The sequence below is a fragment of the Hyaena hyaena genome, unplaced genomic scaffold, assembly GCF_003009895.1.
Source record: "Hyaena hyaena isolate Hyena2069 unplaced genomic scaffold, ASM300989v1 scaffold_471, whole genome shotgun sequence".
Taxonomy (NCBI): domain Eukaryota; kingdom Metazoa; phylum Chordata; class Mammalia; order Carnivora; family Hyaenidae; genus Hyaena; species Hyaena hyaena.
In genome coordinates, this window is record NW_024081102.1 from 1,322,732 (window position 1) to 1,335,732 (window position 13,001).

The 13,001-nt window shown below is 44.0% G+C and overlaps 1 protein-coding gene across 1 annotated transcript in view; it reads left to right on the forward strand.

The window, feature by feature from the left end:
- Positions 1-871: 871 nt before the first annotated feature.
- ZNF862 (zinc finger protein 862) overlaps positions 872-13,001 on the forward strand; it is a 39,180-nt gene continuing 27,050 nt past the window's right edge. The window contains exons 1-2 of the mRNA XM_039253916.1: positions 872-890; positions 3,234-3,478. Of these exons, the coding sequence (XP_039109847.1) occupies positions 872-890; positions 3,234-3,478 (264 nt within the window). The remainder of the gene's footprint in view (positions 891-3,233; positions 3,479-13,001) is intronic.

Consider the following 13,001-nt stretch of genomic DNA (forward strand, 5'->3'; position numbering starts at 1 on the left):
AATATAAACTATATGTGCTTTATTTTTTATTTAAAACTTTGAATTGTGACTTAGGGGCACCTGGGAGGCTCAGTCGGTTAAGCGTCCGACTTTGGCTCAGGTCATGATCTTGTGGTTCACAAGTTCGAGCCCTGCGTCGGGCTCTGTGCTGACAGCTCAGAGCCCGGAGCCTGCTTCGGATTCTGTGTCTCCTTCTCTCTCTGCCCCTCCCTGACTCGCGCTCTATGTCTCTCTGTCTCTCTGTCTCTCTCTCTCTCAAAAAATGAATAAACATTAAAAAAATTAAAGAAAAGCAAAACTTCGGATTATGACTTAAAACACACATATGTAAAAGTACACAAAACATTTTTATAGTTTATTTTACCAACACCTTTATAATAATTACTTCCTTACTTTCTGTCATTTTACCTCTATGTATACATAATGGGAGGGCCCCACGGGAGCTTTCTGGAGTGTTGGAAATTTTCTGTATCTGATCTGAGTGGTGGCTACCTGGTACGCAGGTAAAAACACATCGAGTTATACACTTAAGATTTCTGCACTTTACTGTTTATTATTATTTGTCATATCGTTATTACATATATGACACCTATATATAACACAAACTAAACAATATATTGTTACAATTATTTCGTATAATGTTATGTCTGTGACCAGGGCACAGGGGTCCCAAACTGACCAGGTTTGGCCTCTGGCCACTGACAAAGTCCAAAGACAGGGAGACAAGCGGTGGTGAAACAAGAAAGGAATGTTTTTCAGTGTGGCCAACTCCGGGAAGACCACGGACTAGCATCTCAAAGACTGTCTCCAAAGCGCCGAGAATACTTCTGGGTTTATGTAAGGAAAATGTGGGGCAAAAGTTGGTGGGTACATGCAGGTGGGCAGCAAAGGTCAGGTGGATCACTGTCTTGAGGTCAGTCATGCGGGATCTTGCTGGCTCAGGGCAGTTGTTACTGCGTAAGGGGCTAGTTTTGGCCCCCATCACAGGATGCTTTGCCTGAGTTAAGACATAAGCTGGTAAGAACATAAGCAATTAGAAAGTACAGACTAAAAAAAAAAAAACCAAAAAGAAAGACAGATTGAACTCAAAATGGAGGTGGTTGATGCCCTCTTTCATGTCTTATTTTTAGTATTTATTTATTTTTGAGAGAGACAGTGTGTGTGTGAGAGAGAGGGGGAGGGGCAGAGAGAGAGGGAGACACAGAATTTGAAGCAGGATCCAGGCTCTGAGTTGTCAGCACAGAGCCCGACGTGGGCCTCGAACTCAAGGACTGTGAGATCATGACTTGAGGCGAAGTCAGATGTTTAACCTGAGCCACCCAGGCACCATGAATGTCTTTTAAAGAAGGTGAGAGAATAGGGGCGCCTGAGTGGCTTAGTCTGTTAAGTGTCTGCCTCTTGATTTCGGCTCAGGTCAGGTTCTCATGGTCATGAGACCAAGCCCCAAATTGGGCTCCAAGCTGGGCATGGAGCCTGTTTAAGATTCTCTCTCTCCTTCTCCCTCTGCAGCTCACACTCGCCCTCGAACATTCTCTCTCTTAAAAGAGAGAGAGAGAGAGAGAGAGAAGACAGGAAAGCAAGTATATCTTTATAGAGTTTAGTCTTCTTTCTTTTCTCCTTAAATTCACCCTCTACTCTGCAGATGGCCTGATCCTACTAAAGTGCAAATTTGCCCACACCATTCACCCGCTTAAATCTCATTTCAGACTCCTTTTTTTTTTTTTTAAATTTATTTCTGAGAGAGAGAGACAGCGTGAGCAGGGGAGGGTCAGAGAGAGAGGAAGACATAGACTCTGAAGCAGGCTCCAGGCTCTGAGCTAGCTGTCAGCACAATGCAGGGCTCAAACCCATGAACCGTGAGATCTTGACCTGAGCCAAAGTTGGATGCCCAACCGACTGAGCCACCCAGGCGCCCCTTCAGACTCCTTAATATAGCATACAATGCCTTCCATATCCAGCCCCCAAGCATGTCTCCAATGTCACTTCCCACAACTTCCTGTCTTACACTGTCCCTGCGCGAACCATTTGCTCACCTGCCTGACTTTATTTATGCTACTTCTTACAGCCAACTGCCCTCTTTGTTTTTTAATTTTTTTTAAATATTTTATTTATATTTGAAACACAGATAGAGACAGCATGAGCAGGGGAGGGTCAGAGAGAGAGGGAGACACAGAATCTGAAGACAGGCTCCAGGCTCTGAGCTAGCTGTCAGCACAGAGCCTGATGCGGGGCTCGAACCCATGAACCGTGAGATCATGACCTGAGCTGAAGTTGGATGCTTAGCCTACTGAGCCACCCAGGCGCCCCAGCCAACTGCCCTCTTAACAACACCTTTCCTCTCCTCCCGTTTTAGTTAGCGCAGGCTACCATAACAAAATACCATAGGCCAGGGGGGTTACATGCCAGACACTGGTTTTCTCACTGTTCTGGAGAATGGAAGGTCAAGACCAAGATGCCATCATGGCCAAGTCGTGGTGGGAACTCTCTTCCTGGCTCACAGACAGCTAGCTGTCTTCTCACGGTTTCCGCATCTGGCAGGGAGACAGCAAGCTCTCTGGTGTCTCTTCTTGCAAGGACACTAATGTAATCACCACAGCCCCATCCCTCGTGATCCCATCTAAACCTAATTACCTCTCAAAGGCTCCACATCGAAATACCCGTCACAGAGGGGTCACATGCAAACTTGGGGGTTACACAATTCCTTCCAGAGCACCTTACAGCTCACTGCCACTCTTTAATTGAGGCCCGGTGCCACTTCCTCAGGAAATCCTTGACTGACCACCCCACATTCTCCCACCACTGCACTCTACACGGTGACAAAGTGTGCTTTCAGGGGGTCCTGCGCTCACCTCTTTGCTTGCACTTGTGTCTTCATTTTGTTAGGTATCTGTTTCTGCTGTTTCCCCCGATAGACTGTAAGCTCCTTGAAGGCGCCTGTTTGTTTCACTCAGAGGTGTATTCCCAAACCTTGCACAGTGCCTGGCACATGGGAGGCAACCAATGGTGCTTTTTGAATAAATGTAAATATATGGGAGATTACCTGACAACCATCGTCCTCAAGCGAGACGGGAAAGGCAGAGAGCGAGCTGCTCGGCGTCCAATCAGGGTCCAGCATTTCGGGAGCCAATAGAGGCTCGAGAGCCGCTTAACTGCGCCGGACTACGTTTCCCGTGATGCCCCGCCGTCTGGGGCCAGGCGGCGGCCGTAAAGCGGTTCGCCCCGTACGGCGCTAGTCCCCGCCGCTCGCCTCTCCCGGCACTGGGAGCGCTACCGCCCTCCCGACGTGGGAGAGCCGGTTCCTGGCCGCGCGCCCTCCCCGCCGGGGCGTCCTGCCCTTCGAGGGGCCCCGGTCCCCAAGGTGGTCGCGGCGGCGGCATCCTCAGGCCAGGCCGCGGGGGGAGGGGGCGGCCTGGAGGCAGTGACGGGGTCAGCACGGGCCACCGCAAGCAGGGTCATGGAGCCCAGGGAGTCGGGGAAGGTAGGCCTGGAAGGGCCCTGGGGCCGCCCACTCCCCTCCCGTAGATCCCGGACCTGGGCTCCGGCGAGGCGGGCGGTACGGGCGGAGTCCCCGCAGATGAGCCAGCCTTGCAGGGAACGACTCGCCCGCTCGCCCGTCGCCTCGTTCTCCGCACTTGGGCGGCCTTGATCGGGCGGGTGTGGCAGGGAGGAGCGAGCACACCCTCTTGGAGGCCCGCGCAGCCTCCCGGCTCCCTCTCCCGCTGGCCAAGCCGCCCTCTGCCCAGTGGCCGCCCGGTTGATGCTAGGGTGGGTGACCCACTCGGGGTAGTGATCCAGAAGTGCTTCCGGTTTTCCCACACCTCCGCTGGGAGTTTTGAAGAGGCCCAGCGTGTTTTAAGGCTGGCTCAGACCGTAGGGGAAGCAGGGGTAGGGATTACCGAGAAGCAGGTGAGAGTTTGGCCCTGGCTAGCTCCCACCTTCCCAAGAAAGGGCTGAGAAGAAAAAGAGAAGGCATCTGGCATATTTCTTGCCCACTTAAAAGTGACTACTTCTCAGGGTATGGGAGCATTGCCCAGAAACCTATTCCATAAACTTGCTTCCGGCTTGGGGCAGGAGGCTGTGAGTTGGAAGAAAAGATGGGAGAACGTGCTTGCCGGGAGAGTTCAGTGGGTTTGACAGGATTGCTAGAGTTCCGAGGCCCAGAGGCAGTGTCCAAAGACCAAGTCCAAAGGCATCAGACTTGGAGACGGTGGCAGTCTCTTGGGACTAAGATCTTTCTGGATGTTCTTTGCAGCCTGCTGCCCATTTTTGAGAATTGTTTCTTCTTTGGCACAGAGGAATTCCCTCCACATATGTTTTCAAGTGTGGATCGAGTCTCTCCTTTTTAAATAAGAAATTCACTTAATAAACATATGTGGTGTGTGGTCTACTGTGAGCTAAACAGTGGAATATAGGATAAACATGAAGAGACCACTTTCCACAAAGAGCTCTCTATGGGAGTTGACTTCAGTAACTGGGACAAGCCTTGAAAGGGCTGTCCCATCGACAAAAGAGAAAAGATAATGAGGTTATTTCCACACTGTAGCTTTTTTCTGGAAAAACTAGGAAGGACTGAGTTACAAAAGAAGTTACCCCTTGCTTAAGCTTCTCTTCCACACTCCCTCTCCTCCTCAAGCCACAGTGATGCATGTAACAGATGAAACAACCAAAGGAGACAGTGTGAGACAAATAAAGCTCAACAGAACTGAACTAAAGAAAGATTGAAGGTGAACCGTGTGCCAGCCTCGTGTTAAGCACTATAGGGGATATCAAAGTAATAAAGGAAATGGCCCTTACCCTCAGGTAATATCCCCTGATTAGTGTCAACTGAACGTGAGTTTGGGGAGCAAAATGTAATGTGGAAGAAGGATTATTGGAAACTGGAATTAGTAATTTGAGATTGATCTCAAAGTATTCTGTTTAGTTGTACGCTTTCTTAGCTTTTAACAGGAGAAGAGAGAAATGCAAACAATTTGGGAGGTGAGGGAGAAATGTGATGTCCTGTCCAGGTCCAACCACTAAACGAAAACCCTGGAGACTGGAACTTGGACTCTTGAGTTTTATTTTCATTCCAGGGTGTCTCAAAAAGATGCTCACCCTTTCAAATGCATCAGTTTTTTAACCTGAGAAATTAGGAGGTTATTCAAAGTGAAATAAAGTTACTGCAAAACAAACTGGCAGTGTTGGATGTCTTGCAAATGAATGGCAGTAACTAGGCTGGGTGCAATGTCTGTGCTAAGGTTCCATTCTGAATATCTTTTTTTTTGGGGGGGGGCGGGATTCAAGGCTGGAAGACTGGATGTGCATTTGAGGTAGTAGCTTGGTCGATTAATAGTATCTTCCTTTGGTGCTATTTTGTGATATTCATTAATAACAGCAATCTTGGCCTATTGAATTGGGTGTGGGGTATCTTACTTATCATTGGCAGAATAAAGGAAAGAAGTCAAAGACTGTTTCCCATCACGCTGTCCCATTATCCTGATTTCTTTTCTTCCCAGCCTTTATCACAATATAAAATTCTCACAATTATTTATTTGCATGTGTGCTGACTTTACTCTCTGCTGTATCCCCAGTTAGAACGGTGGAGCAGCATCTGGCGATTAATAAGTTCTCAGTATTTTTGGAATGAATGACTCATAAAGTAGCATTGCTACCGAGCCCTTTTGCTAGAGGGTATGAATGCTCTGAAGAATGCTGCAATCTGACATCTCATGGACCCTCTGGGAGATTGTATTTTTAGCACTGCCAAATATTTATTGTGTGTGTAGTTACTGCCTCAGCATTTCTGGTTCCTGCCCCTCCATCTTGTCCATGGAAGTGGTCATTCCTATCTCATTTTTCTCTAGACCCAGCTCTATTATTACACTTATTGGTGTCTGTCAACTCCTGATAGATTTTAATCTCCTGGACAATAGTGATAGTGTTTTCCATAACTTAGGATCATGATGCACCTAGCCCATAAGACACAAATAATAAATGCATTTTGAATGAAATAATTAAGAGCCTATGACATACTTTATAATGTGATGGGGGGGAAGGGTAGGTAATGGTGAAGGAGGTCATAAAATAAGCCAGTCAGCCTAGGTGTCTTGAGTATCTCCAGTTCCATGAGACATACAAAGGCTTCCTTGCTCAGGGGGAGGAGAACTGCTTGGCCCAGGTGGTTAGGAAATCCCTCATGAAAGAAACGGAATGTGAATAGGAACCCGATGAGTGGGTAGACTAAGTAGGTACAAGGAAATAGGCAGAGTCAGGGAATCTAAAGGTTGGATGTATAGAGAGAGGAAAGATGCAAGGCATGTTAAGTGATTGCAATTGCACTAATCTGTCTGCAGTGGAGATTCCAGGTGGGGCAATACACAGAGCTAAAGTTGGGAAGGTGGGTTAGTCTCAGATCGAGGGAACTTGGTGCTGGGCTAAGTCAGAGCTCTGCCACAGATCCAGTGGGAGCCACTAAAATAGAACATCCAGAGATACTCTTTGCTTTATAAATAGAGAAAGAATTGGTCTTATTCAAGATTTGTGTTTTCTTTACATTGAGACCAGTTGGAATCAGAAGGCTCTTGCCATAGTATTGGATAAAAGAGAGATAGCAGAGGTAGGGCAATTGTTCTTTATTATCTGAGCATTCATTCAGTCCTGGCCATTCTCTTCATCCTTGTGGATGCTGAAGTGATGGGCCCATTGGGCTTTCATTAGAAGCCCGCCTGTTCCCTCAGGAAGAAAGAGGAAGGGGTGGGTGGGAATAGGGAGCCCTGCTTGTCCTTGGTCACAAGTTCAACCTGTCCTATTCGGAACAGCCTGCTCGCTAGTCCTGGGGTACAGTAATCATCCTGGGTTCCGCCTCCAGTATAATCTCAAGCATCCCCTTCCCCCTGTTCGTTCCCCTTAGACCATATCTTATATGTGTTCCGTTTTCCTGTCTGACTGCCTTATTTTAGTGGAGCCCATCCTCCAGCAGGATTTTGGAAATATAATCATACTTTGCATTGGAAGATACTCTGAGTGCAAATCGTTATTTAAAACATAGACATTTGGCAGGGCAGTTCTATTAAAAATCTTTTTTATTGAAGTATCATTGCCGTACAATGTTATATTAGTTTCAGGCATACAACATAGTGATTGGACAATTCTATACATGACTCAGTGCTCACTGCAAGCGTTGTCACCATCTGCCACTGCACAACATTATTAAATATTATCGACTACGTTCTCCGTTCCATACTGTTCATCCCCGTGTCTCATTTATTTTATAACTAGAAGTTTGTTATCTCTTAATCCCCTTCACCTATTTCTCCCACCGCCATCCCCCCATCCCTCTGGCAACCACCAGTTTGTTCTCTGTGCTCATGAGTCTGTTTCATTTTTGTTGTTGTTGTTAATTTGTTTTTTAGAGTCCACTAAAATTCCACTTTACATAAGTAAAGTCATATTCTCTTTGTCTTTTTGTCTGACTTATTTCACTTAAGATAATACCCTCTAGATCCATCCATGTTGTCACAAATGGCAAGATCTCATTATTTTTTTATGGCTGAGCATATATATGTATATATATATATATGTATATATATATGTATGTGTGTGTATACATACACACATACACACACACACATATACACCACATCTTTATCCATTCATCTATCAATGGATATGGATTCCCTCCATATGTTGGCTATTGTAAATAATGCTGCAATAAACATAGAAGTGCATGTATCTTTTTGAATTAGTATTTGAATTAGTATATTTGTTTTCTTGGGGTTAATACCCAATAGTGGTATTACTAGATCATGAAATATTTGTTTTTAATTTTTTGAGGAACCGCCATAAAATGGCTGCACCAATTTACATGTCCACAAACAGGGCATGAGTGCTCTCTTTTCTCCATATCCTCACCAGTACTTGTTATTTCTTATCTTGTTTTTTGTTTTTACTTTTAGGTAATCTCTACACCCAGTGTGGGGCTTGAACTCACAATCCCGAGATCAAGAGTCACGTGCTCTACTAACTGAGCCAGCCATGCACCCCTGTTATTTCTTGTCTTTTTGATACGAGCCATTCTGACTGAGTGTGAGGTGAAATCTCATTGTGCTTTGATTTGCATTACCCTGATGATTACTGATGTTGAACATCATTTCATGTGTCTGTTGGCCATCTGGATGTCTTCTTTGGAAAAATGTCTATCCAAACCCTCTACTCATTAAAAAAAATTCTTTGATGTTTATTTATATTTGAGAGGGAGAGGGAGAGAGAGCAGGGAAGGGCCAAAGAGAAACAGCCTTAAGCAGGCTCCAGGCTCTGAGGTGTCAGCACAGAGCCTGAGGCAGAGCTTGAACTTGTAAGCCATGAGGTCATGACCTGAGCCAAAGTCACTCAACCAACTGAGCCACGCAGGTGCCCCATCTACTCATTTTTTAATTAGTTTCTTTTTTTTTTTTTTAGGATGTTGAATTCTGTAAGTTCTTTATGTATTTTGGATATTAACCTCTTATCAGGTACATCATTTACAAATATCTTTTCCCATTCACTGGTTGCCTTTTTGTTTTGTTGATGGCTTCCTTCACTGTACAAAAGCTTTTTATTTTGGTGCAGTCCCAATAGTTTACTTTTATTTCCCTTACCTGAGGAGACATCTTGTAAATATGTTGCTAAGGTTGATGTCCCAGAGATTACTGCCTATGTTTCTTTTAGGAGTTTTATGGTTTAAGTTCTCACATTTAGGTCTTTAATCCATTTCAAGGTTTTTTTGTGTGTGTATGGTGTACGAGAGTGGTCCAGTTTCATTCTTTTGCACGTAGTTGTACAGTATTTCCAGCACCATTTATTGAAAAGTCTGTCTTGGGGCGCCTGGGTGGCTTAGTTGGTTAAGCGTCCGACTTTCGCTTAGGTCATGATCTCGCAGTTCATGGGTTCGAGCCCCGCATCGGGCTCTGTGCTGACTGCCAGCTCAGAGCCTGGAGCCTGTTTCAGTCTGTGACTCCCTCTCTCTCTGACCCTCCCCTGCTCACGCTGTCTCTCTCTCTCTCTCCTAGAAATAAATAAAACATTAAAAAATTTAAAAAAAAAAAGAAAAGTCTGTCTTTTCCCCATTGTATATACTTGCCTCCTTAATCATAAATTAATTGACCATATACAAGGGGGATTATTTCTGGGTTTTCTGTCCTGTTGATCTATGTGTCTGGTTTTGTGCCAGTACCATACTGTTTAGATTAATATAGATTTGGAGTATATCTTGAAATCTGGGATTGTGATACTTCCAGCCTTGGTCTTTCTCAAGATTGCTTTGGCTATTTGGGTCTTTTGTGGTTCCATACAAATTTTAGGATTATTTGTTCTAGTTCTGTGAAAAGTAGTGTTAGTGTTTTGATGTGGATTGCATTGAATCTGTAGATTGCTTTGGATAATACGAACATTTTAACAGTATTGATTCTTTCAGTCCATGAGCATGGTATATCTTTCCGTGTTTGTGTGCGTGTGTGTGTGTTGTCTTCATTTCTTTGATCAATGTCTTATAGTTTACAGAGTATAGGTCTTTCACCTCTTTGGATAAATTTATGCCTAGATGTTTTATTCTTTTTGGTTCACTTGTAAATGGAATTGTTTTTCATAATTTCTCTTTCTACTACTTTGTTATTAGTATAGAGAAATGCAACAGATTTCTGTATATTAATTTTATATTCTGCATCTTTACAGAATTTATTTATTAGATCTAATAGCTTTTTGGTGTGGAGTCTTTAGAATTTTCTATGTGTAATATCATGTCATCTGCAAATAGAGTGATAGCTTTACTTCTTCCTTACCAATTTGGATGCCTTCTATTTTTTTTTTCCTTGTCTGATTGCTGTGGCTAGGACTTCTAGTACTATGTTGAATAAAAGTGAAGGTGGACATCCATATCTTGTTTCTGATCTTAGAGGAAACATTTTCAGTTTTTCATCATAAAGTATGATGTTAACTGAATTTTTCACATATGACCTTTATTATGTTGATATATGTTCTCTCTAACCCTACTTCACTGAGAGTTTTTATCATGAAAGGATGTTTATTTTGTCAAATGTTTTTTATGCATCTATTGAGATGATATGGCTTTTGTCCTTCCTTTTGTTAATGTGATGCATCACACAGATTGATTTGCAAGTATTTAATCATCCTTGCATCTCTGGAATAAATCCCACTTGATTGTGCTGAATAGATCCTTTTAATGTATTGTGGAATTTGGTTTGCTAATATTTGTTGAGGATTTTTGCATCTTTGTTTGTAAGGGATATTGGCCTGTAGTTTTCTTATTTTGTAGGGTCTTTGGTTTTGGCTAATGCTGGGCTCATAGAATGAATTGGGAATTTTTCCTCCCTTTTCTGTTTTTTAGAAGTTTGAGAAGAATAGGTATTAATTCTTCTTTAGATGTTTGGTAGAATTCACATGTGAAGCCATCTGGTCCTGGATTTTGTTTGTTGGGAGTTTTTTGATTACTGAATAAATTTCATTACTAGCAAACAGTCTGTGCAAATTTTCTATTTCTTCCTGATTCAGTTTTAGAAGATTGTATGTTTCTAGGAATTTATCTATTTCTTCTAGGTTGTTCGTTTGATGACATATACTTTTTCATAAAATTCTCTTGTAATCTGTTGTGTTTCTGCGGTATCCATTATTTATCCTCTTTTATTTCTGATTTTATTTATCTAAGCCCTCTCTCTTTTTTACCTGAGGAGTCTGGCTGAAGGTTGATCAATTTTGTTTATCTTTTCAAAGAATCGCTCTTGGTTTCATTGATCTTTTTCTTTTCTTGTCTTCATCTGTATTTTATTTATTTCCACTCTGGTCTTTATTATTTCCTTCCTTTGGGATCTGTTTGTTTTTCTTTTTTCTAGTTCCTTTAGGTATAAGGTCATATTGTTTGAGATTTTTCTTGTTTCTTGAGGTAGGCCTGTATTGCTTTAAACTCTTAGAACTGCTTTGGCTGTGTCCCAAAGATTTTGGGCCATTGCGTTTCCAAACTATTTTTGTTTTTAAAATTGTTCATTCATACATGTACATAGACAAGAGACTGGAAGTTTACATACAAAGTGTCAATAGTAATTCTTTTTTAGTAAGGGGATTGTGGGTGATCTTAAAACATTTTTCTGCTCATTGTCTAAATTTTCTGCAGTGAACATGGAGTAACTCATATGAAAAGCACTCGAATTAGTTCTTTAAGTGTACAACTCAACAGTGAGTGATAAGAACTATCTGTATTGTTTTTCTCAAGAAGCTTCGACTGTTGAAGTTAAAATGGGTTTTTCATGTGCTTGAAATCTGACCATAAAGTTACAAGGCAATTTTAGACAAATACACTAGAATTTGTCATAAATGGAAATAATCGTGTCCCCTTCACAGTTGTCACTCTGGAAGGGCTTCTACTTCCCCCAACGATACCATTTCCCAAAGTGATGTTTTGCTTTGGCGGTGGGGAATTTATATTTTGTTAATAGTTTTCTTTATCAGACTAAGCGATAACTGTTGGTGGTATGAAATTAAAAGGATAAACGGAGCAATGTTTTCTGCCCGTTTCCTTTTCTGGTGATTTCTTTTATAACGGTTTGTTGCAAGGCCGCGGCATCTTCCCTCCCTGGGGCTATGATGATGGTTTTGTTTTTGCAGTTTTCTTCCCCATGCCTCACGTTCATTTCTTCGGTTCCTACCTGCCCCCTCTCTCCCTGCCACCATCCGTGAGAGCCTTTCCTGTTACCAGGAAAGTATATCAGACTTACGTCTGATACTCCAGCTGTTTGCTAACGCTTAATAGTCAGAAACTCGGGGCGCCTGGGTGGCTTAGTCGGTTGAGCGTCTGACTTTCGCTTAGGTCATGATCTCGCGGTTCGTGGGTTTGAGCCCCGCGTTGGGCTCTGTGCTGACTGCCAGCTCAGAGCCTGGAGCCTGTTTCAGTCTGTGACTCCCTCTCTCTCTGACCCTCCCCTGCTCACGCTGTCTCTCTCTCTCCTAGAAATAAGTAAAAAAAAAAAAAAGTCAGAAACCCAAATTCTAACTGGAAGCCCCAAGTCCATGGAAGGGGGGGCTCATCAGCGCCGCGCCTCGCAGGTGAATCTGGGCAGGCTTTCTTGGCGAACAGCCATCCCCCAAATTCTTGTCTTAGCCTTACCTCCTTCACTCTCAGGCTGGAGGTTCTCGGCACTACAGCTTCTGAGCTGTTTTTGGATTTCGTGGTGTAAATCGGGTTGTTTCTCAGTTTGCCCACTGCTGGGTGAAAATTTGATTTCCTTGCATCTGCTCAGGTACTACTTTTTCATCGGCTTTTCAGTTTCCAAAATCCTATTGCTTTTGAGCCCCCTTCCCTCCTTGTTCTGTTTCCTACCCTAGTGTGTGTTTGGTTTGGGGGCATTTTGGCCGGGAGGGTGTTTTAAATCCACAGAGAGGATGCAGAATTCAGTGTACTTCTTCAATCCGCTGTCTTACACCAGAGCTCCCCCAAAAGATTTTCTGAACCCCAGACCCCTTTTTGGCAGAACAGAGCTCCTTCACAAGCCCATGGGATATGTAGTTCTCCGCTGTAAAGCTCTGCCTGTCTCGATCACTGACTTCATCGGCAGACATAGTTCTGAAGGACTTGAGACTGTTTCCAGGAATCAGATAAGCCTTCCTCACCATGTTCAAGATTTTGCACAAGAATGTGGCCTAAGTGGTTGCCGAGGCTGGCTGAGAACGCTGGGCACTGCGGCAGGCGAAGGGCCTGCCGGGAAAGGGTGATGGGGTTCCCGAGTCAGCCTTCTCGATGACTCTTGTGTCAGTGTGTGGCCCTTCCTGGAAGAGAGAGTCTCATTCCCACTGTGACTTGGACCGGGGAGGTTGGGGGGTGGGGGGTGGTGTCTTATATGTAGATTGACAATGCCCCTCCCCTAGGCTGGCAGGTTCCCGGAGCTCAGGAGCCCTCAGGTGGTGTGAACACAGGCGTGGAAGCCTCATCGGAGGAGGAAGCTCATGCTTAGCAGGTATCCTTCCCCCCCTCCCCCCCC